Source organism: Coloeus monedula (assembly GCF_965178545.1).
Source record: "Coloeus monedula genome assembly, chromosome: 2".
Classification (NCBI taxonomy): Eukaryota; Metazoa; Chordata; class Aves; order Passeriformes; family Corvidae; genus Coloeus; species Coloeus monedula.
In genome coordinates this window covers 29024367-29046698 of record NC_138782.1, presented here as the reverse complement: position 1 = coordinate 29046698, position 22332 = coordinate 29024367, and the positions used below count along the sequence as shown (strand labels likewise).

At 39.4% G+C, this 22332-nt stretch overlaps 1 protein-coding gene across 5 annotated transcripts in view; it reads right to left on the bottom strand.

Annotated features, from left to right (window-relative positions):
- Window positions 1-22332, bottom strand: part of PPM1B (protein phosphatase, Mg2+/Mn2+ dependent 1B) — a 60840-nt gene that overhangs the window by 10003 nt on the left and 28505 nt on the right. For 4 of the 5 annotated variants that reach the window (XM_082303376.1, XM_082303374.1, XM_082303375.1 and 1 more), the window contains 3 exons: window positions 10877-11740; window positions 8859-8976; window positions 2935-3046 (listed from right to left, as the gene is read on the bottom strand). In XM_082303376.1, the coding sequence (XP_082159502.1) occupies window positions 2935-3046; window positions 8859-8976; window positions 10877-11722 (1076 nt within the window). In that variant the 5' untranslated portion in view covers window positions 11723-11740. Of the gene's footprint in view, window positions 1-2934; window positions 3047-8858; window positions 8977-10876; window positions 11741-13795; window positions 13896-22332 lie in introns of all 5 variants that reach the window. The other variant, XM_082303377.1, reaches the window with a different exon arrangement.

Sequence of the window (22332 nt, the reverse complement as noted above, 5' to 3'; positions counted from 1 at the left end):
CATAGTCAGATTTTGTCAAAAGTAACATTTAAATCTATATTTTGCTTGTTATAAAGAATTCTTCAAGTTTGCTGGTTTTCTTGCCTTATTTCTGGATGTGGAACTTGAAGACAGTTCCATTTTTCCCTATTTTTATTACATATACACAGGTTACAACTTGCCTACAAAATTTTGAAGTGTGGTGTGCAGAGTATACAACCCCTGAGATGTGTTTTCTATTGTCTATTCACACTGTAGAAATTAAAACACAAAAGCCACTAGGTAGACTTTTTTTATGGCAGTGCCATTTAAGGCCACGCTTCCACAGGCAGGCAAAATAGGCACGAACAAGTTCACAAATTAAAACCCATCATATAAACAGACTTCTGATTCAAAAAAGGTTATGTACTCACATCTTCAAATCAAAGTTAAAACTGGGAAACATTCAGACAGCTATAATAAATATGATCAAAGTTACTGGCAGCTTCAACAGAAAAGAACTCCTACATGGACTAAGACTCCTTAAGTCTGGAAGTGACCAAGATCTCTAAAAATTATGTCAGAATGAGGGACACCAACTGCTGAGTCTTCTAAAGAGCACAAAGGCATCAGCTGAAGACAGCTGCAAATGTCTCCAATAAACAGTCATGGTTCTCAATGCAACAGAACTTTCTGCCCCAGAATACTGAGGATGCTACAAGTTTGATGAGGCTCCTTCTGTTCATATTTAAGAAATCTGGAAAGGCTGTGTATCTGAAGTAGTATAGGATCCACTGGCATTGATGGAATACCTTCCTAGACAAAAGAAACTGAATCTTTTTGCCGATGATACACGAAGGGGTTCTCTCCATTTAGTTCCACACTTAGTGATAGAACAATGGCACAGTTCTGACTAAATGTCTGTACTACATAAAGCAAAGGCACTTGCAATATAACAGAAAATGCCTAAACAGTCCAAGCAAGACAGCCACAGAAGCAAGAGGTAGCCACTACAGTGGGTTTAAATAGACATGAAAGTCAGGTCCTTAGGAATTATCCAGTCTTCCTTTTTCACTTTTCTTTCTTTCTTTCAACAGTGTACTTCTCTGTGGTTTTCTTTGATGGGAAAACTCAGGAGCAAGATCTCGAGTGGAACTACTAAAGGCCCAAGTACCAGGGTAGCTCAGGACTTTTGTTTACTGCAGCAACAAACAACTGATTTTGAGGCAGCAATTGAAATCACAAGGGGATTGGAGTCAAGCCAGAAAAGAGTCTTTGGAGAGTAAGATTTTAAAGGATAAAGCAGCATCATCAACTGCCCACAGCAGAGCTGACACCTGTACATCTCCTGTCTCAAAGAATGGGCCAGCAGGGGCTTCTACACAAGTGAGAAGCTTGAAGGAAGGAAGTATGCAGTGCCAAAGTAAGTGGAGCTACTTCAGGGGCTCCTAAGGTTCACAAACACACTCTAGTCACAGTAACATTGTATTGCATTTCTCCAGCTCAGACATACTAAAAATTTGGAGCAACTTTAACTGGTGCTAAAACCATGGATGTCAGCCACAGACAAGATCTTTCCACAGCCCCTTTGAGGCAGGTCTTGGGAGTTCAAACACAAGGACAAAGTGTAACTTCTTCATGACCTGGTAACATCCCAGGATAATGACCTCAAGAAAAAGAATATTCTCTTGTTAGGACAAAAGTTTCAAGTTACACAGTACATGGGTTTGGGTTGTGCAGTAGTACTTTTTCTAAGACTTCCATTAATTTCCTGCAAGTAAAACAAACTTACTTATGTCACTGCCTTTGTCCCAAGTTTGGAGACCAAGAACAAGTTACTTAATACCGTATAATATTCTCTCGAAAGAAACTGCAGGCACACCCCTGAAGTCAAGGGACTTTAAAAGTCAAGATGAAGAGAAAGGCACCAAAATGCAAATTCTGAAACAAGTCCATGAAAAATGTAACCTGAATCACAACAAATTTAAATAGAATTTATATGTCAAGGGTCCAGAATAGTGCAGCAGTACATGATGCAGTTACTAATGAGCAAAACAACAAAACACAGCAGTTGGGAGGCAACAAGAACAGGCACACCAAAACTTCTCTGAATGCCTGGAATGCACACAAGTGGAAAAGAAGGCCCAGAATATACAGATACTTCCAAGGCTAGAAAGATATAATCATGGCAAACAGTGCTCATTAACAAGTACATGCAATGAAAATAGATGTACAGACACACCCCAATGCTCAGACGACAGGACTTCATATTTTGTAAAATACAAATATTCAGAAACAACATGCTTTATGCCAGGGAACAATAATGAGTACTGCTGTCTGGGGAATTCCAGATTAACAATTGTTTATGCAATTCTAAATTCTTTTCATTAAAATCCTTAAGTTAGGTTGCTAGAACATCACCACTGGGTTCACCAGAAAACCAATGTAATTTCTGAAGGTTTATTCCCGTTAAGTTTTAAGATGCATACTCTAGTTCAATATTCTTGTTTATCTACCATTCAGTTTCAGACTAAACAAATAAAAACAATTTTCTTATGACAATGTTTTCTGAGCAAGTAACTACTGTCCCGAACTTATAACAGACATTAAGTGGTTGGGAAAACATGACATGAGGAAAAGTGATTTCCTGGCATTTTGATATTCATGTTGTTTGACAGCTCTTTGTAAGTGTAAAGCAGTAAAAAGTCAAGAATACATATATTTTAATTTTCTGAAATGGCCATATGGAAATAATAAATTAGTATGTTATGTACCAGAATATAATTAATGTATTTCCTCTTTACCATTCTGGAATGGGGACAGCGACACAAATGTTTATATACTGCAAAAGGTAAACGAGCTTCAAATACAAAAACTTGATTTGATTATAGCTATTACAGTAGAAAACTTTAGAACATTAAAATGAAAGAGTTTCAGTGAATTTAACAGTTCAAGAAATTCCAGTACTGTACTCACTTGCCAGCTAAACCACCTCCTGGTGGTAAATTAGGGATATTCTCTGCAGTTAAAATACGAATAACATGAGCAAGATCAGGCATTCCTTCTTCACCCGATTTTTCCATAATTTCTAATTTAAAAACAGAAGAAGTCCTGAGTTAATACCACCCATTGGCTAAGACACTGAAATATAAGATACTATCACTTTTTAACAGAAGCATTATGAAAAAGTTACATGTAAACAGGACAACATTCTTTACATTTTAGGTTAGCAGCCTTTGCATGGTGGAACAGAGCTTAAATTCATGGTCTGTCTTTCCAGTATGAGTCAAGCCTTACTCTTTAATAGAAAATCAGAAGCAGACTGTGAACTGAGTGAAATACCCCAGAGATAGCAGCCTGTTCTCTCTGAAAAAGACAGCAGCTGGCAGTCTGTTTCAGTCAGCTTCCTGTTGCAGTGCAACACATTACATGCCATAAAGCCAGTGCTTCCCCGGGATTCTGTCACGCTTCGCTGTGAGTAACACCTTGTATCCTCAAAGGCCTGAATCTCCAGTGCATAAACACTCTGACCATCATGCAAGCAGGAGGATATATAATGGATAGATAATATTAGCACTCAAGTGGCCAAAAGAGAATACGGGACTGATGAGAAATAATTAAATATACTTATTTTAATAATAATTAAAAATACGGTATTCCATTTTCAAAGCTGACATATAACACAAGTCAAGCCCAGCACTACTAAGTTCTTCTACCTTGGAAAAGAACTGCCTAAACTCAAGTAAATCTTCACATGCTCTCTTTCACCAGAGTTGCTGTTAAGATGCACATGTAGTATCTGTGTATACACTCACACAGGTGTAATGCTACCAGCTTCCACTCATCAGTCTCTACTCATCAACCACTACCACGGCATAAAAAGGCTTGAGAGGAGTTTTTTTCTGAAAATCAACTAAATTAAGGAGCAGAGTGCCATTTCTGTAGATAATGTTCCAGATAAAAACACCTTTGAGCAACAAACCAGAAGAATTAAGAATAAATCCTCTCAAGTACCATGCTAAAAAACTTCAGTCATTCTGTACCTTGGCTACTATCCAAAGATAGATAAACAAATACTTTAATTTTCCTACAATTGATTATATTCTGGATAAGTGACTTGGAGCCTGCATTTACGAGTTTCTTAAGTTAGTAGAAAGCATACCACCGGTACTTTAAACCCCTCATCCCAAGTTTCCTGGTATTTAAACCTTTCTTGCTGTCTATCACTTACGTAGGAAGCAAGTGATATTCAGGCTTCTCTTAGGACTACCAAGATCAACAAAGTGCTTGGCAAGGTACTCGCTCACTTTGCATGAGGCAGATCAGTAGTAATGCCCCCATGAAGCAATCACTTGTAGAATAATTATAGTACCTTGTAACAAATAAGGCACTGTTATGCTTCTAAGTCTCAATTTTAAGCCAGCAATATACAATCTTTGCAAAGATTAAGATAGGTGCTCTACTACTAGAAGTGATTAAAGACTGTTCCATGAAACTTGATGTGTATGATCATCCATCCATCCATCAAGGATGGATCATGGCTAGCAAAGGAAATGACAGCTGAGTAAGTATGCCTTAATCTTAGGATTTTGATCACTTCTTCCACACATACATAAATTAGCTACAACTCCTCTTATACATTGCATCCTTTTGTACAGTTCTACTTAGTTAGAAGTAATCATACTGCTACAATATAATTTTGCTGATATATTTGACAGGAAATGTATCTTATGAATATACACTTTTTATACCAAGAGCGCATCTGGTTCTATACATAAGAAAAGTAGACAAATAGCAAGAATTAATAAGAAGAAAGACTACAAAAGCAAGCAATTTCCAAATATTAATTGCAAGCATAAGGGTTTTATATCTTCTTAAAAAGGAATGAAAGCAATTACAGCTAAAGATTGCTCTATGTTTCTTGGTACTAGAAATATTTATGTTACACTGTATAATAACTTCCCAGGGAGTGCTGAACTGAACCATAAGCATCTTCTCTTCATTTCTAGAAGGTGGCAAAACAAGAATTCTGGCTGAACTAATCATTATCTTATTCTTTTTCTGGTATTAGAGTGAATAATTTCATCTAGAACCTGTTTCCTCTCTTTAAAAAAAAACAAAGCTTCCTAATAGAAAATCGAGAATAAAGCAAGTGAGCAAGCATGACCTGTTTCCATTACACATCAGTTGGCAGATAGACACTGTGGATGTGCTTGACAAAGGCCACCAGAGAAAGAAACCAAATATTTTCAGGAACAAGATTTATGGGCACTTACAAAGTTCTCACCTTCATCTCTATGATGTTAAGAATAACCGCTACAGTTAACTTTGCATTGCTAACATAACTCAGACACTTAAAGAATAATTCCTGATATTATTATATATGTATATTCATGGCAGTCCACTACAAGGTCTAGTACTTTACTCCTAAAACACTTTTCACTAACAGCCTAACACTTAACTCACCGATAGGCATTTTGAAAATTCAGGTAACATTTTACTTCAGTTTTATATAATGCAAGTCCTCACCCAGACAGCATTACAAGTTCTCCATGTTCCAGCGCCTCCTTTGATGCCCAGCTATCCATTATGACAAATCAGTTTTATATACAGTATATATTCCACATATGTAAAATGTATCATCCAACTCAGTGGATTAACCAGTAAGACTGTTTAAGCCTACACAGATCATGTGCCCCTATTTATGATTTGTAGGGTGTTTTTTGGGTTTTATGGGGTTCTGTGGTTTGTCTGTTATTAACTGCAATTCTGATACACCCTTTCAAATAAACTGAAACATCAGAGAACTGAATTGACTTCTGTGCCTAGTTTTCTCTTTGTGGGACCAAACTTTGGGTCTCTGAAAGGCAGAGAGCAGAAAGTAGTGTTTGCAAGGAGCAGTAAGAAAAGAGTGACCTAGCATAACCTCACTACTGTCCAAAACACCTGTAGAAGGTGCCCATGGCAGTGGTGTTGGAACTAGATGATCTTTAAGGTCCCCTCCAACCCAAACCATTCTGATGGCTCTATGATTGTACTTTGGAGATGGACCAATTAAATGACTCAAACCAGAAGCAGGGCTGTGCTCAGAGTCAGAAATGACTCAAGCACAAGCTTAACTTCATTAAGTATTTCATATACTCTACAAGTGGCAGCTTTGGAATGCAGTTACCCACATTCTGTCAACCTCAAAACCCAAACTAGCTAAAGAGCATCGGTATATAGTTCTTCCACTAGAAATCCCTGTGAACTATGACTTGCTGAGTTTGCTTTTTAATAAATCTGTTAAAAAAAATAATAATAAAATCTCTCTATTAAGACAGTAATTCTCTTTTAAGAACTCTGGAAAGATCTTATGGAACTACTAACTCAACACATTATACAAATACACAAAATCTCAGCATTCCACTTAGGAATGTATGATAGAGTAAAAATGTTACACCTGCAAATGTAAAAACTTCTTTTCTTTTTTTTTTTAATTTTTTTTTTTTTTTACTTTTTTTAAATCAAACAAAATCATGCCTTAAACACTGCATTTCTCCCTGAGCCAGAGCTTAAAATGCCCAAGTATAGCAGTGGAAAAAAACCCTGTTGCCTAAAAGGCTTGATGGGTTAGTACAGTCAGCTTGAAATTTAAGGTCCAGAAGAGAAGAGAAACAGAACAGCATATATTCACTAAGAACAAACACCAGTGATCACACTAAAATTGCTTCAGGAAGTCTCAAAGGATTTCGTACTAAGTTCTAATGTTGCCCTGATTTATATTAGTCACTTAATGAAAGAGGAGAGTATCCAAGAGAACTCATAGTTTACATTCTTGACATGTATCTTTGCAGCTTGGTAGTTCACAGACAAGCTTATTTTTTTCAGAATGTTTTTACGACAGGTATAAATGAAATTGTTACTGGCTATTAGCCAACTGCATATAACTTGTGAGCTGTTAACCCATTAACAATTTTTTTAAAATGTTGTTCTTGTTAACTTAATTGTGTTCAAACACCATTATTTGCTTTTGGAAAGGAACAGTCATCCTCTAGAAAGGTATTTTAAACAAATCCATACTATCAATGTCACAGCATATCTATCAGGCTTTACGTTTTTAGAAATAAAGACAGTCTAAACCTTTCAGGCACAACTCTTTTAGGCACTGTTTTCTATACTAAGTCAAAAGATGAATGCAAAACTGATTAAGACAGCTGTCTTCTTCTAACCAAAAAGAAACTCCCACCTTCCAAAACTTTTCCCAACTCCAACATTTCAGATGATACTTTTGCCCCCATGGGGTTTTTTTGTTTTTAAATCAAAAGTATTCCTGCTTCCTACTTAAACCTTTAAATCAGATACTGTTTTTAAAAATTCCAACATATTTCTAAACAATTTTCCTCATGCTGCTTAGTGGTTTGAAACATTTTGCTAAGGCTTTTACCATTTCTGAACTAATAATAGTCAAGGGACATGTGTAAGGTATATTGCAGTTCCACAACTACTTCTTTCTATTAATTAAGGAGACTGTGTCAAAATTAAAATTTCACAGAATTTATGAATGCAAGGATTTGTTAAAAATCAGATAAATATTTCAAGTTCTTCTGAGGTCTGTTTAATTTTCTTTCTCCATGTCTTGTCAGAATTACCTCAAATATGCTAACTGTCATTTCTTGCTAAATACTTGCCATTTACAGGCCTTGAACTCTGCCTGATTAGCAGAACACAGGGAACTCAGGCAGGGGAAAAAAAAAATCAAGAGCTGAAGAAACAGAAGTTCAAGCTTTGGAGCAATTAATTTCTCTGAAGTACTTAAGCTAAACAATCATTTTAAGTTACATTTGGAATGACTCCACAACAGTTTAGACTCCAAACTCTTAACTTTTTTTTTGGTATGTTTATTATTTAGTTACCTGTGATAACAGAGCTAAAATTAATCAGTTAACAGATTAGTTAATCCAGTCACTCTGATCACAAGTTGACAGCTTTTCTATTAATCCTAACATTCACTTATAAAAGCAATAAAATCTGCTGCAGTTCTACGTATTTTTCACCTATTTGCTAACAGAGAGAAGCCACCAAGAAGCTGGGAATACTAACCTGTAACCACTGTGCACACCTGACTGCTGCCAGTGAAGGCAACTGCTCCTGGCTCTCTCCCAGAGCCTATTAACAGCTCATGTACGCTACTCTGACACAGAAGATAACAGGTATTTATCTTAACTAGTGTCATCTAGGAAGCCTGGGATGTAAGCCAAATTCCAAGAAACAGGCCTAGAGTTAGTATTTGAAGTGACCACTAGCACTCTCTAACCTCACCAGAAATTACAAACATACAACCCATTTCAATTTAGATCCATTTAAACACAAGGAAAAGACACCACACACAACAGCTGCGTGCTCAGAGATAACTCGTACCCGAAAAACCATCATACATACAGATTAAAATTCAGGTGGCTACATCAACTACTTACTGGGACATGGACACAAAAACCCAATACAGCTTTTACTTTCTGTCAAAAACTTGCACAGAAAAAGAGAAGAAATAGTACAGATATCACTTCTAGTATTTCATAAGCAGGACATTAGCAAGATCACAATTTACTGATCTGATATAACACTCTGCAAGGTCAGTAGTTGCATTTTAACCTATGAAGACAGCAGTAAAAATTTAAAGCTCACATGAAGAAAATGTTTGCAGAATACCAGGATAAACTAAGCACATGGCCTAAAACATTCTTCCTGACATACAACAGTTCAGAGTTATAACCAGGCCTGAATTTAACCCAACATAAAGTGGCATAATCTCTTTCATGGCTTTTGTTTTCATGCTCAAGGTAATTATGACACTACTGTGTTCATTATCACAATCCAACTGTGATTTGTTCACTGTCTAGTGAACTACATGGATTTCTTACCTTCAACCCGTGATTCCAAGTACTTATCCAACTCGGCATCTTTTTTCACTGCCTCATCTGAGACCTTAGGAGCATTTGAAAAACAAACTAATACAATACTCATGTTATCACGACTCCCCTATGTGACAAAAAAAGAAGAAAAGTTAGTATCTTTAGTCTTATTCTTCATTTTTCTACTCTAATCACATCTGTACTTTTTCCAAATACAGTACTACAGATAAACCTGGGACAAAAAGAAACCCTGAAAAACCCCTGTATTTATATCAGTAAGAACCCCTAAGTGCCCCAACTACACTGCTCACTGGAGTAATTCCACTAATTTTGACTGTATATACTCTTAGTATTGAAGTTTAAATAATTGATGGACTAATCTACATGCCAACCATTTAAAAACAGTATCAATAAAACAGGTCAGAAATTAGACAGCTGTGTAATGTTACCTTAAGCCAAATTGTAAAACAACTCCTGTTGCAAAATGACATGCAGAACACTCTCCAATACTATTAGAATAACTTAGCTCAAGCAACTAATTTGTTTTAGTTGCAGGGCATTCATGTAAGCCATTACACACATTACAAGTCTGTTTATCAGAATGCACCTGTGTCACAAAGCACCTTGAAGCAAGTATAAAACATAAATGCTTCGTATGGCCAAGCTGACCTTACAGACTATCATGTGCTCAGAAATACCACCCAATGGCTTTTTTAGATACTAATTTTAATGGCAGTTCTTTACTAGCATACTCTGATAACCACTTTCTTGCTCATGTTTCATTTTCAAAATTATAGTTCACAGCCAAATTCAAAAACACAATTCTGAGTCTCTTACAAGGGGATACAGCAGAACCATAATTTAAACTACTGGTTTGAAAATGAAATCAACTTTACTTTTTGTGTAGAGTATTAAGTGCCATTAGTCACTGCATATTGTTGCTGTGTAAACCCAAGCTACTGGACAGTTCTAATCATCTATCACAACAAATCCTTCTCCTAAAGCAATTAAGAATTTGACATTAGAATGAATTCCTTCAGAAATACTACTTAGGAGTTAGCCTACATTCCCTTTTGTACCAAGCATATGATGACATCACTTAGTATTATGTGGTACAATTCACAGCCTGAAGACATAAGACAACATTCCAGTACTGTTACAGGGATCCAGGATCTGACTTTGGAAAACAAACACGCGGTCAGCGCTCAGTTTTCCTGGAAGTATCTCAGAGTGATCATCCTTTAACAAGGCTGGTTGAGCTCTTGGTCAGAAAAGCCATGGCATTTAAACCAATCATATACTGTATGGTACATGGAATGTATTCCATTGTATGGAATACAACCCTGTTTCTGGAAAAACACACAACTTACCCTTTAGAGTTACAATTGTGAATTTTAGTATTTTCCTCAAAATGGCATGTTTAGTCTGTGGCCTAACAAAGGAACTCTGTTTGTACTAGCAGGAGTTGCACTTTTCAGGGAATGTTGGAACTAGAATACCTATTTAACATATGTAGACCAATCAGTAGTTGCTCCAAACAAACTACATTTGAGGAGTGGAAGCAAGCTCAGATGCAACGGTAGTGTTACCCCATCTAAGCTACAATGAGCTGAGGACACCACTTCAGATGACAGACAAACAACACCTTTGTGGTTGATGGAGGAGATGGTGCCAACACTGGTTTTACACAAAGGATACAAACGCTACCCAACTTCAAGGAACAAAAAAATCCACAGAGTCCCTGGCTCAAAATACAATTTTGTAAAAAGTTTAGAGCTGGAACCACATGCAAGCATTACTTGGGGAAAAAAACCCCAGCGTTTATTTTTGCAATTGCTATTACCATTCCAAACATATAGGTTGAGGCTGTATATTCTTCAGCAAGGATATACAGTCAAATGGGTACAGAACTTTAAGGAAAAGAAGCTGAAGATAAGGAACAGTAGGCCAGGAACAACTGTTAACACTGTACCCATCTAACCAGAAGATAATTTTAGAACAGCTGTTTAGAGAAAACAGTTACATACCTTATGTAAACAAGTGTCCACTACCCAATTGCACACTGTTTCCAGGTCATCTGATACTTCAAGTCTAGACTTTACAAATTCACAGAGCTCTTCATTGCTCATTACATCCCAGATTCCATCACAAGCCAGGATGATAAACTCGTCTTCTTCTGCCCTTAAAATTTCACACACCTCAGGCTCTGGAGAAACAAGTTGTTCTGTAGGGCCTTTACCATCCACACATTTGTAGTCATAGTCCCCCAGAGCTCGAGAAACTGCCAATGAACCATTAACACGCTGAATCATTACACTGCCTCCTGCATTCTGGATTCGCTCTTTCTCCCTTGGGTTGCAAGGTTTGTGATCCTGTGTTGAAAAACAGACTTGTCCATTCCTATAGAGAACAGCACGCGAATCACCACAGTTGATAAAGTACACATGCTCAGGTGAAATCATAACTCCCACTGCTGTTGAGCCACTTCTGTCCATGCCATTTCTGAGGTCTGAGAAATTGCGCATATACTCATCAATTTTCAAAAAGCCAGTTCTGATTCCACTCTTGACATTTTCCACCGAAGGTTCAAGAGCAGATCCAGGTTTTTCTGTCGCCCTAAAGTCTTCATTGTTAGTGATGTGTTCTAATAAGTGAGTGGAGCAGTAATTTGCAACACGAGATCCCGCGTGACCATCATAGACTGCAAAAAAGGACCAGTCCTCTAAGCCATGGGGAATACCTACAACAGCTGTGTGAGCATCTTCCATTTCCACTCTCCATCCCTGCATACTGCTGAGGCCGTAACGCAAGCCATTCCCTGCACCATGAGCATTATGTTTTTCAGTTTTTGGTTTATCCAAAAATGCACCCATGTTTATGCAATATTCAATCTGGAAAACAGAGAAAAGAAGTCTTATTTATAAAGCCACCGTTCCATACAAGCTTTGTTGTCCGCTTCCTGTGTTTCTTCTTTATAAAACAAGTGATAAAGCATGCACACATGCAAAAGTCAACAACTATATTGGAGGAAAAAATAATTAATACATAACACAAATGAAGTGTGAATTTACAAATCTCTGTTTGCATTTTTAGTGGTTTTTTGGTGGGGTGCTGTCTTTTTTGAAGAGCTACTTCATAAAAATTAAATGATCTCCATATGAAGGCGGAGTAGATCACATACCTTTGCAGCCCTGCTGATTTTGTCATCCTCTGCAGAGACTAATTTGTGATGGAAAAACAACAACTATATCACTCCTACTCTCTTTCCAGTCTTACTGTGGCATGGAGAAAATCAATTCATGTTCATAAATAAAAATGGACTGGTCTCGCTAGCTTTGCATGTACCATGCTACTTCTGTATTCTTGTAAGGCATGGCAAAATTGTGACCACAGGGGAATACACACCATCTGCCAAAGGAACCAAGGCAGTAATTCCCAATTAAATACAAGAAAACCTCTCACAGGAATCTCTTAACAAATTGTACTTAGTCCTTCATAAACCAACATTTCAATATTTACTGTGGAATCACAGAATGGTTTGGACTGGAAAAAACTTTAAAGATCATCTGCTTCCAACCCCCCTTGCCATGGGCAAGGACACCTTCCACTAGACCAGACTGCACAAAGGCCCATCCAACCTGGCCTGGAACACTTCCAGGGATGGGGCATCCACGGCCTCTCTGGGCAACCTGTTCCAGTGCCTCACCTCACAGTAAAGAATTTCTTTCTTATCTCTAATCCAAACCTACCCTCTTACAGTTTGAAGCCATTACCCTTGTCCTATCACTACACTGGGCCAATAGTCCCTCTCTAGCCCTCTTGTATGCTAACTTGTATGCCTCTATAAGATCTCCCCAGGCTTCTCAACCTCAACTGTCAGCCATCCCTAGAAGACTTTCATGTGCTTACCTGGCATTTTAAGTTCAAAGATCTTGATGTTAAAATTTATTCAATTACAAGAGATATGAGCTAAGGGAAGTAAATAGTCCACAGAAAGCTAGAAGTTCTTCAGTACTTGGAGACCATCTCCAGAGAGCAAGCTCACAGGTAAAATGTGAATAATCTACACTGAAGCTTTAGAGGACTTCTGAATTCCTCTCCTGTACTAGACTCAGGTGTCTTACATAGACCTGAAAAGCTACCTTGCCCTTTACAAAGTCAGCAGAGAACGCATTCTTTAATCCACAAACCTCAGAAACTCAGTCCATGCTAGAAGTCATCACCCTATGAAATCCTTGAATTACAGCAAATTTCATCCAAAAAGAACTGGCAAGAATTTTGCCATGACTGATCCCAAGCAGTCACTAGTCTCTGATACAGTAGTACCTACCAAGTCTACAGAGTCATGATAATCTAGTTCTAGTTTAAGAACTTGTTACCAGGCCAGGAAGAGGTTAATTAATCCTTACTTCTGCCATTTCCCTCATCTAAACACACATGAGGGATACACAGGACTACACACAGATAAACCAAACTTCACACTGCCTTCTCTGCTACAATGATCTCCATGCAGTGTTGAGGATCCCCAGTATTATAGAGGCCCCAACAGCTTGCTCAGCAGGTTTTTGCAACACTGTAAATGGGTGGGAAGGACACACAATGTGTATCCATCACTGAGATACGTAATCAAAACTTTTCCCAACCCTTTCTCTCGAAACATCTGATTTTGCTTTGAAAACAAACAAAATTAATTAATTAATTAATCTGTGTCAGAGGGTATCACAAAAGCCAAGCAAGGCAGTGCAACATACCACCACAAACCGGAGTTCTCAGCGACCAATGTTCTCAGTTAAGAGCTGAACAAGTTCCACATAGTTTAATAGTGCAACTAACATCAGTAAAGGAGACTTGTGAAAGGATTCTAACAGCTTATGATCACTTATTCACAAATTACACACAATATAAAACTATTTAAAAGCACACAAAACAGTAAACAGCTTTCTTACCAGTAAAACTGTTGTACAGGACTGAAATGCTGCCAAAGTAACAGATATCCTCCAATACTTCAGACCTTCTATGAGATTCCTTTAAGTATGTCCCTACATGCTTAAAATCACAGATGTGGAAGAAATCATGTGACTGAGTGAGGAAAGAGATCAAAACCTATGTAACTGCAAAGGCCTGCGAGCTCAGTGTTGTGTTTATGTATGTAACACGTTTATATATGTAAAATAAAACACACTTCAAAAAAAACACACCAAATGCATGTGTCACACCTTAGTTTTACCTACTTCATAAGTAGCTTCACTTTTTTACAACTCGGGACCAGAAAAAAAAGAAAATCACACTATTCGAGATTATATTCTTAATATTCTAAATATCCCATTTAATACTGCAAATAAAGGATGTAGAGATTGACTTGCAGTCAGTAAGTCTAGGAATCAACTTGCATCCTTTGCCTCTTCAGCTTTCATCACACATCTCCAGGAAGAACACAGCTCTACCTTCTCTATCCCTCCCATGACAGTGTTGGAAGACAGCTTGGCCTTTTCTCCTCCACACTGGAGAAACTCGTATCTCACCTCTCCTCACACACCACATGCTCCAGCCCCTCAGTAACAGAATGGTTCTCTGCTCGGCTTGCTCCTCCATGTCTGTGCCTTTCCTGTACTGGGAGGTGAGCCAGTCCACACTGTATTCCAGATGCAGCCTCATGAGTTCCAAACAGAGGAAAACCATCACTTGTCCCTAGATGCTGGACACACCTTTTCCAACATGTGCAAAACTTTCCTCACTACAGACACACTGCTCTCAAATGTTCAACTCATTTGCCCTGGTTCTCCACCAGGACCCGTTCCATGGTTCTTCTTGGCAAAGGTCATTCCTAGACCATCATCACCTGGGCTGTATAGAGGGACAAGGTTACTTTACTCCAGGTACGTGACTTGATTATACCTCCTGAGGTTACCATCAGACCTTGGTAGGTCCAGCCTACCAAGATCTGTCTACGGTTAAGGCCTACCCTCGAGCTAACTGACCATGCCCTCATATCACGTATTTTAAGCATGAACACCCATCCACTGCTCAAGATTTTAATGAACACTTCATCATACTTCCTATTAGTCAAACCATCTCAACATTTCTTGAGGGCGTTAAGGCATTAAGACCCAAACATGCTTTGTAGAGCAAGATTTAATCTCAAGATAAAACACAGTCAGCAGAGGAGCAGATGAAGCACCCACCTGCAAACCAGTAATTCAGTTATGGCTTGTATCAGCATAAACTCAAAAATTCAGTACATCCTTCAGTCTTGAGATTTACTTTCCAAAGATCCCATTTTTGTATGAAATTTAATTGCATAACAGATTGGTTTGAGAAAACATATTAATTTCCTTGTGGTGAAAACATTTACCCCACGTAAAATTATTAGTTGAAACTTTGAAAATCAGGTAGACCATGTCTACTGTAATTCCCAAAATTTTCTTGGAAATGGAGAAGGCTGTAGTTCTTGTCCATGCTCCACAGACTATTCTTTAGGACACTATATATTACTCAGATCAAAAATGAAACCCTAGGATTCTCTTCTCCTGGTAGTCTTTCCAACTCCTGGAAGAATAAAACAATAGTAATCAAATTTTAAAAAAAAAATCTATTGCCTTGCAAGGACCAGTAATCACCAAGGCTCAAAGGCATTTGGAATGCCTTTACAGAGAAGAAATTACTTTATAGGAAAAAATTACTGGTCTTTGTCCCTCTCTGGCAACGGAGAAGCTGAATCTGAGCAGGACACTGCTAAAGCACAGGCTCCAGCCACCTCTCCAGGGCACACTGTTCATCTCTAGCCTTACATAATTACCTGAGTCATTTCCAAGAGAGTTTAGGGCAACAAGTCTCTAACAAAAGCTGACATTCCTTTCCCAGAGCAAAAATCTAACCCAAGCCTTACTTCTCTGAAGTTCCAACCTAAATTTTTCTCTAATGCTTTCTACCTGAGTCAATTCCTACATGAGGTACTTATCTCATATACAGGCAATATAGGCAACAATTCAGGCTCAGGAAACCAAAGACATCTAGCCTTTTGAGGTATAGAGGCATGAAAGCAAAAGTCATGTCCTCTGACATGCAAGAAAAATTCGTGATCAATATCCTTTCTGCCCCAGCTACACAGTGAAGACTCTTTGGTATTAGATCAGCCACACAGTAAAGTGCTTTGAAATCAGGTCCGTGCACAAGCTTGCGTCTGCATTTAAAAGACAAACAACCACACCTGCTGATTTTCTCCAAAGATCTACTTAAAAACTGACACATGGTTCTTGCTCAGGTATAGACATTAATGATTTTCTACTACATCATAAAGGGGAAATAGGCAGCTACTTTAAAGGAAAAGCATGCTCCTTTCTATTTCTATTTCTATTTAACAGGCAGAAATATTTTACTTGATGGCTGTCATAAAGGCCAGAGCTGTCCTGACTTGAGCTGGGATAGAGCTAATTGTCTTCCTAGTAGCTGGTATAGAGCTGTGGTTTTGATACAGTAAGAGAATAATGTTGTTAACACACTGAGGTTTTTAGTTGTTGCTAAGTACTGTTAGCTATACTAAGTCAAGGACTTGACAGCTCTCATACCCTGCCAGCGAGAAGGTAGGAGGGGCACAAGTGAGGGACACAGCCAGGACAGCTGGCCCAGACTGGCCAAAGGGATATTCCATACTATATGACATCATGCTTAATATATAAACAGTGAGGAAAGCCAGCCAGGGCTACTGCTTGGGAACTGGCTGGGCATTGGTCGGTGCGTGATGAGCACCCACATCGTTCCTCACTTGTTTTGTATATTTTAATTCTTTTATTATTACAATTTTCTTTCTCTTCTGTCCCATTAAACTGTCTTTAACACAACACATGAGTTTTCTCACTTTTATTCTTCTGACTGTCTCTTCCATCTGACTGGGTCAGGGTAGTGAGTGAGCAGCAGTGCGGTACATAGTTGCTGGATGGGGCTGAACCATGACAGTCATTTTTGGTGCCCAACACAGGGCATAATGGGTTAAGATAATGACGAATCTGACTAGAACGTATCAGAAGAAATTTGTTATAAGTACTCATATTAGTTTAGTCACTGGTCACCATGGTGATGCATTTGCTCTCAAGGTTGGTGTCACTGTTCCTGAAGCTGCGTTATATAATACTTCACTTGTATATTTTGCCCCCCGTGCTGTTTGTCACCCATAGGACCTGAGCTAAGGTTATGTTGCTGCACTCTGTAACACTGGCTTACAATATGACAGAATTGCCGGTCATGAAACTGATCTAGTATTTGTACTCAGCACTGCTGACATCTCCATACTTTGGGAGCCATCTATAGGAAACTACTAATAATTACAACTTTTACCTCTTCTCCTCAGAGACCTAATCCATGGGGGAGACTGGTACCTCCCTTCATCTTCCCTTTCTCCTCCAGGCTAATTAAAACAGCACTTGGGAATTTTTAATATCCTTGGGATGTTCAAACCAGCATTCCTATTGCTATGTCTTCTGAATGTGTTCGAGGTCTTGTTTAAGGAACTACAACTATTTCAGAATGTTACCCAGGGATTTGCCCTGAGGCTGGACAGTGGCAGGGCATATGGGATACTACGGGCAAGTGCCTAGAACAGTGGGCACCTCCAGTGCTTTGGAACTTCAGCCCTGAGAACAAGTGCAAAATCTGGAAAGACTAGTTAAATATTTGGAAAAACTATGTTACCACCCTGACAATTCCAGAGAGACAAAACCCACATCAACGTGCTGCGGCCTGGCCCAGGCCTACTGAGCCATGTTCAATACTATACAGTGCCCTTGAGGGCAAAAAAGGCCTCTGTATGCAATGGTAAAATGATGGCACAGGGGCTACTACAACCCCAGTGACAAGCACTGTGGTTGAACCAAAGCACCAACCTGTGCTTGTAATCAGCCCGTGCTATACAAAAGGAGAGAGATATACGGAGGTGAGCTCATTTAGTGAGGGACAAAGCAGCAGGGCTATCATGAGAAGAAGTGGGGGGAGAGGCAGAAAGCATAAAAGACATAGTTAACCATCTGATCCCTATCCCTGAGTGAGCTGCAACATATGCAAAAAGATTTCAGCCACCATCCAGGCAAGGGCATCACCTGGCTGCTCCAATGCTGGAGCAACAGGGGCAGTACCCTGGAATTAGAGGGCAGAGAAAGTAAGCAGCTGGGATTCCACTCTACAGAAGAGGGCATTAACAAAACAACTGGAAAAGGGGCACAAGCCCTCAGCCTCTGGAAGTGACTCCTGTCAGGTATAAAGGAAAGATATTCCTTCCAGGAAGATGCTATGCCACCCAGGCAAGTGGACCATCATGGATAGAGGCATCCAGTATCTGAGGTGATTAGCCATGCTGGAGGAGATTTATGATGATTTGGACAACGAGCAGCTATCCAAAGACCCAGACAAAGCCAAGTGTACATGACCCATGTGGTGGAAGACTACGGGATGCACCACTGTTACACACCAACTCATTGGCAGTAATGACCTGGAAAGACGGAGAGGGACAAATGGTGGACAAATTGATCAACTCCAATAATATAAACAAAATGCCTCTTCCTCACTACAGGCCTGTATCTTGGCTGTGGATAAGGAAGGCAGATGCACCCTATTCCCCACCTGTATGGACCAGGGTCCCAACTACTGGGAGAGTAAGCATTAACAGCACAGGTCACCCGGTGGTTTTACCTGTGTGACCACAGAGAGAACATAAGGAAGTGGGATGGAAAAATCTACCTTGACCCTAGAGGCGTAAGTAGGAAAATTGCAAGGAAAAACAATCAAAAGAAGGGATTATTGCAGGACATTGCTGCTCCAGACTATAGTGGGCAGTTCCCCAGACAGAGTAGAGGGGCTGCTCTTACTCCTGATCTTCAAGGGGCTTCTGATTCACGTTTATAAGAAGTGAATCATGAATACTACAGCAAGGACTAGAGGGGCCCTGCCTCCAGGCAGGTGGAGGAAAGAAACAACTGGATTAATGGACTGTGTGGATTGGATGACCTTGCAGAGCAGACCCACAGGAGTCGAAGGCTCTAGCAAACACTGCTGCACGGGGGCAGGCACCATCTGTGTTTCTGGAGTGACAGGGTAATCCCAACAGCTAACTCTGATGGAGGCCAAAGAGCCTGACTGGGACTAAGTGGCAAAAGCACTCCATTGTGACTGGCCCTGAGACTCCAGTGCATCCTTTGACTAGACTGTCTCAGGAGGGTGTACTTCAAGGACCCAAAAGGTACTGCTGGGCTTTTGGTATAGCTGTCTTGGAGACAGTAGAAATTAAACAGCTGTCTACCTTGCCCCATCTCCTGGAAGGCACTTCTGGTGTGGGGCTGCTGAGGATCAAAGAACAACAGGTGCCATCACAACAGTGCACCTACAGCATTACCACACCAACCAAAACATCCACAAGTTGATTTATCAAATGGAGAGCCAAGGAGGGATCAGAAGAATTCACTCACTCTCCTACAGACCCATATGGCCAGTGCAGACTAACAGGAGACTGTCATGGCCTGAATGAAGCCACGCCACCTCCAAGACCAGCTGTGCCAGACCTGCTGGAACTTCAATACAAACTGGAGTCAGAGGCAGCCAAGCAGTATGCCACAACTGATACTGCTAATGGAGTTTTCTCAAGCCACTGGCAATAGAGTGCAGGCCCATCCAGTACACCTGGAACTGACTATTCCAGGGGTGGAAACACAGACCTACTATTAGCCACGGACTGATCTAAACAGTACTGAAACAAGGCAAAGCTCTAGAACACCTAATACATTCATAACAATATTGTCTGAGGCAATACAGCAACAGAAGATTTTGGGAGAGGGAAAAAATAGTTCAAATCCTTCTGAAAACTGGTTTTGCCACAAAATAAAGGAAGGTCAAAGGACCTGAACAGGAGATCCAGAGATCATCCACAGGATTGCATTTGCTCAGGGATCTGGGTGCACTTGGTGGGTAATGCAAAAGAATGGGGGAGTCTGATGCGTACCTCAAGGGGATTTGATTCTGGGTAAGAACAGTGAATGATTTGAACTGTATTATGTTATTTGCTATAAAATATTGTGGGTCATCACTGCTACAGTTGTCAAATACTATATCAAGGGTATTGTAATAGAATTACCCAGATTAATGAAGAATGAATTTTGATGATAGAACCAGACAAGCACAGCAGTGGTGGAACTAGTGCTGGCTTCAGCATAAAACAATCCAACACTACACACATTCTCTCCTGCCCTGAAGGACTACTATGACAGATGAAGCCCAAAGTCACGGACTAAAACTCAACAAACATTTTGGAGGGATGGCCCGTATACTATGGGAATGATATCTCTGTGTACATATCAAAATACAGGAAAGGTCATAGTGATTACTTGGGATGTACCGTAAAGTGCGGGACCTGGGTAGGATGCAAATGGTATAGACTAAGGGGTGGATATAGTCCTGCTTTCAGGTGGGTTAGAATTTATTAGTTTTCTTCCTAAAAGCTGGTATAGAGTTGTGGGCTGCATACAGTATGAGAAAAATGTTGATAGCAACAACTAAAAATGTCAGCGTGCTATGTAGTGTTTATACTAAGTCAAGGACTTTTCTGCTTCTTGTATCCTGCCGATGGAGAAGGCTGGAGTGACACAAGAAGCTGGGAGGAGACACAGCCATAACAGCTGGCCCAAACTGGCCAAAGAGATACTCCAAAATATATGACACCATGTTCAATGTATAAACTGGAGAGAAAGCTGGCCAGGGGCTACTGCTCACACTGGTTGGCAAGTGGTGAGCAATTACATTGTGCATCACTTGTTTTGCATATTTTAATTCTTTTTTTTCCTTCCCTATCCCATTAAAAAGTCTGTGTCTCAACCCATGAATTTTCTCATTTTTATGGTTCTCTTTCCCATCCCTTTGGGGAGGGAGAAGGTGGAATGAGCAAGCAGCTGTGCGGTGCTTAGTTGCTGGCTAGGGTTAAACCATGACAGCAACCAGCACATAATTAGATTACAAAGGTCTAAAAGCCATAATCAAAATTTTTGTAGATACTATAAAATAATTTTCACATCACATGTCAGCTCCATAAAAAACATCAGAACTAAACTAATACCACCTTGATGGCCAATAGTCCCAAAGGCAATAATGTATCTTTTCATAATGTGAGAATGGTCCAACATAAATCTTTTGGGCTTAGGTCATAAAAGCGTACTGTAAAATGTCTCTTCCTCAGAAGGATTCACTCAACAGGCTAGTCATTTCTAATAAGTCAGTGCTGTGGAAAAGAAACAGTGCCAGAGTTTCCTGTTACAAAGCACACGTGCTCCAGCTATAAAAAAAGAATGACATTTCAAAAGAAAAAATGCTGCACTAGATATTAAAGATGTAAATGACAGATAAATAATCAAAGTATCTATGACAAGCAATTTCAAAACTTACGGTAAGTGCAGGAAGAAATAACTTCTCCGGTTTAAGCAAAAAAAAATAGAACTTTAGACATGGTAGAAAGCTCCTCTGTCTCCATCTTGCAGTGTCTCTCTAGTATGTGTTATGTGCACATACAGACTTTATGCAATACATGTGTCTACACACACTGCAGATAGTTTTGATTTTTGATCCCAGAAAACTTGGTCTTACTTCTAACTTACTGACCTTAAAAATACTGGCACTACATGAATTTACATTAAGCCAGTAGCTATTGAAGCTTGGCTGTAACAGCTACTCTAAATATGTAGCCACAAATACTGGCAGAGTCAAACAAATGACTGAACCTAAGAATAAGATCTGAATATTTTACTTTCACTGAAAAATGAACTACATAGAAGAAGAGTTATTACCATTCCTATGGTTTATTTGTTTGGAGGATTTTGGTTTGTTTTAAGGTAATCTGTGGCCGTGGGTGTTGCCTTTAGGAAGGATGTTAGCTGACCAACAATACTGACAGAAAGAAATTAAGTATCAACATAAAACTTCAATGTAGAGCCTCCTACCAAAAACTTTTCCTGCCAGGATGTTGTGAAAGAAGCCAAATAGGCTTCTAAACCAGGAATTTCAAAAAATTTTGCAAGTCATCCCCATTACCAGGTAGCATACATGCCTAGGAGCTACAGCTATAATTTTTAAATTAACTTCAGCATCTCTATTGTTACAACAGTTAGGGGGAAAAAACCCAATAACAAAGATAAGCAAAACACACCTTTCCCCCACTGCACTACTTTTAAACCAGCAAGTTACAAAGGAGATGAAGATTTGAGAACGAACTTCAGCTATTTTGAATTGGTCTAGAGGCACAAAACAATCACAGGCGTAATTTAATGCTGTAGATTCACATCTATTTTCAATGTCAGTAGCCCTACCTGAAAACATTACAGCTTCTGCTCTGCCTCAGCTACTCACCACTACATTGTGCCAGCAATTTCTTTTCTTTCAGAACTGCTGGCTGAGATGTTTTTGCCCTTACTCTTTGAACTGTTTCACTGAAGAAGTGCAAAGTTAGCTTTAGTATTTC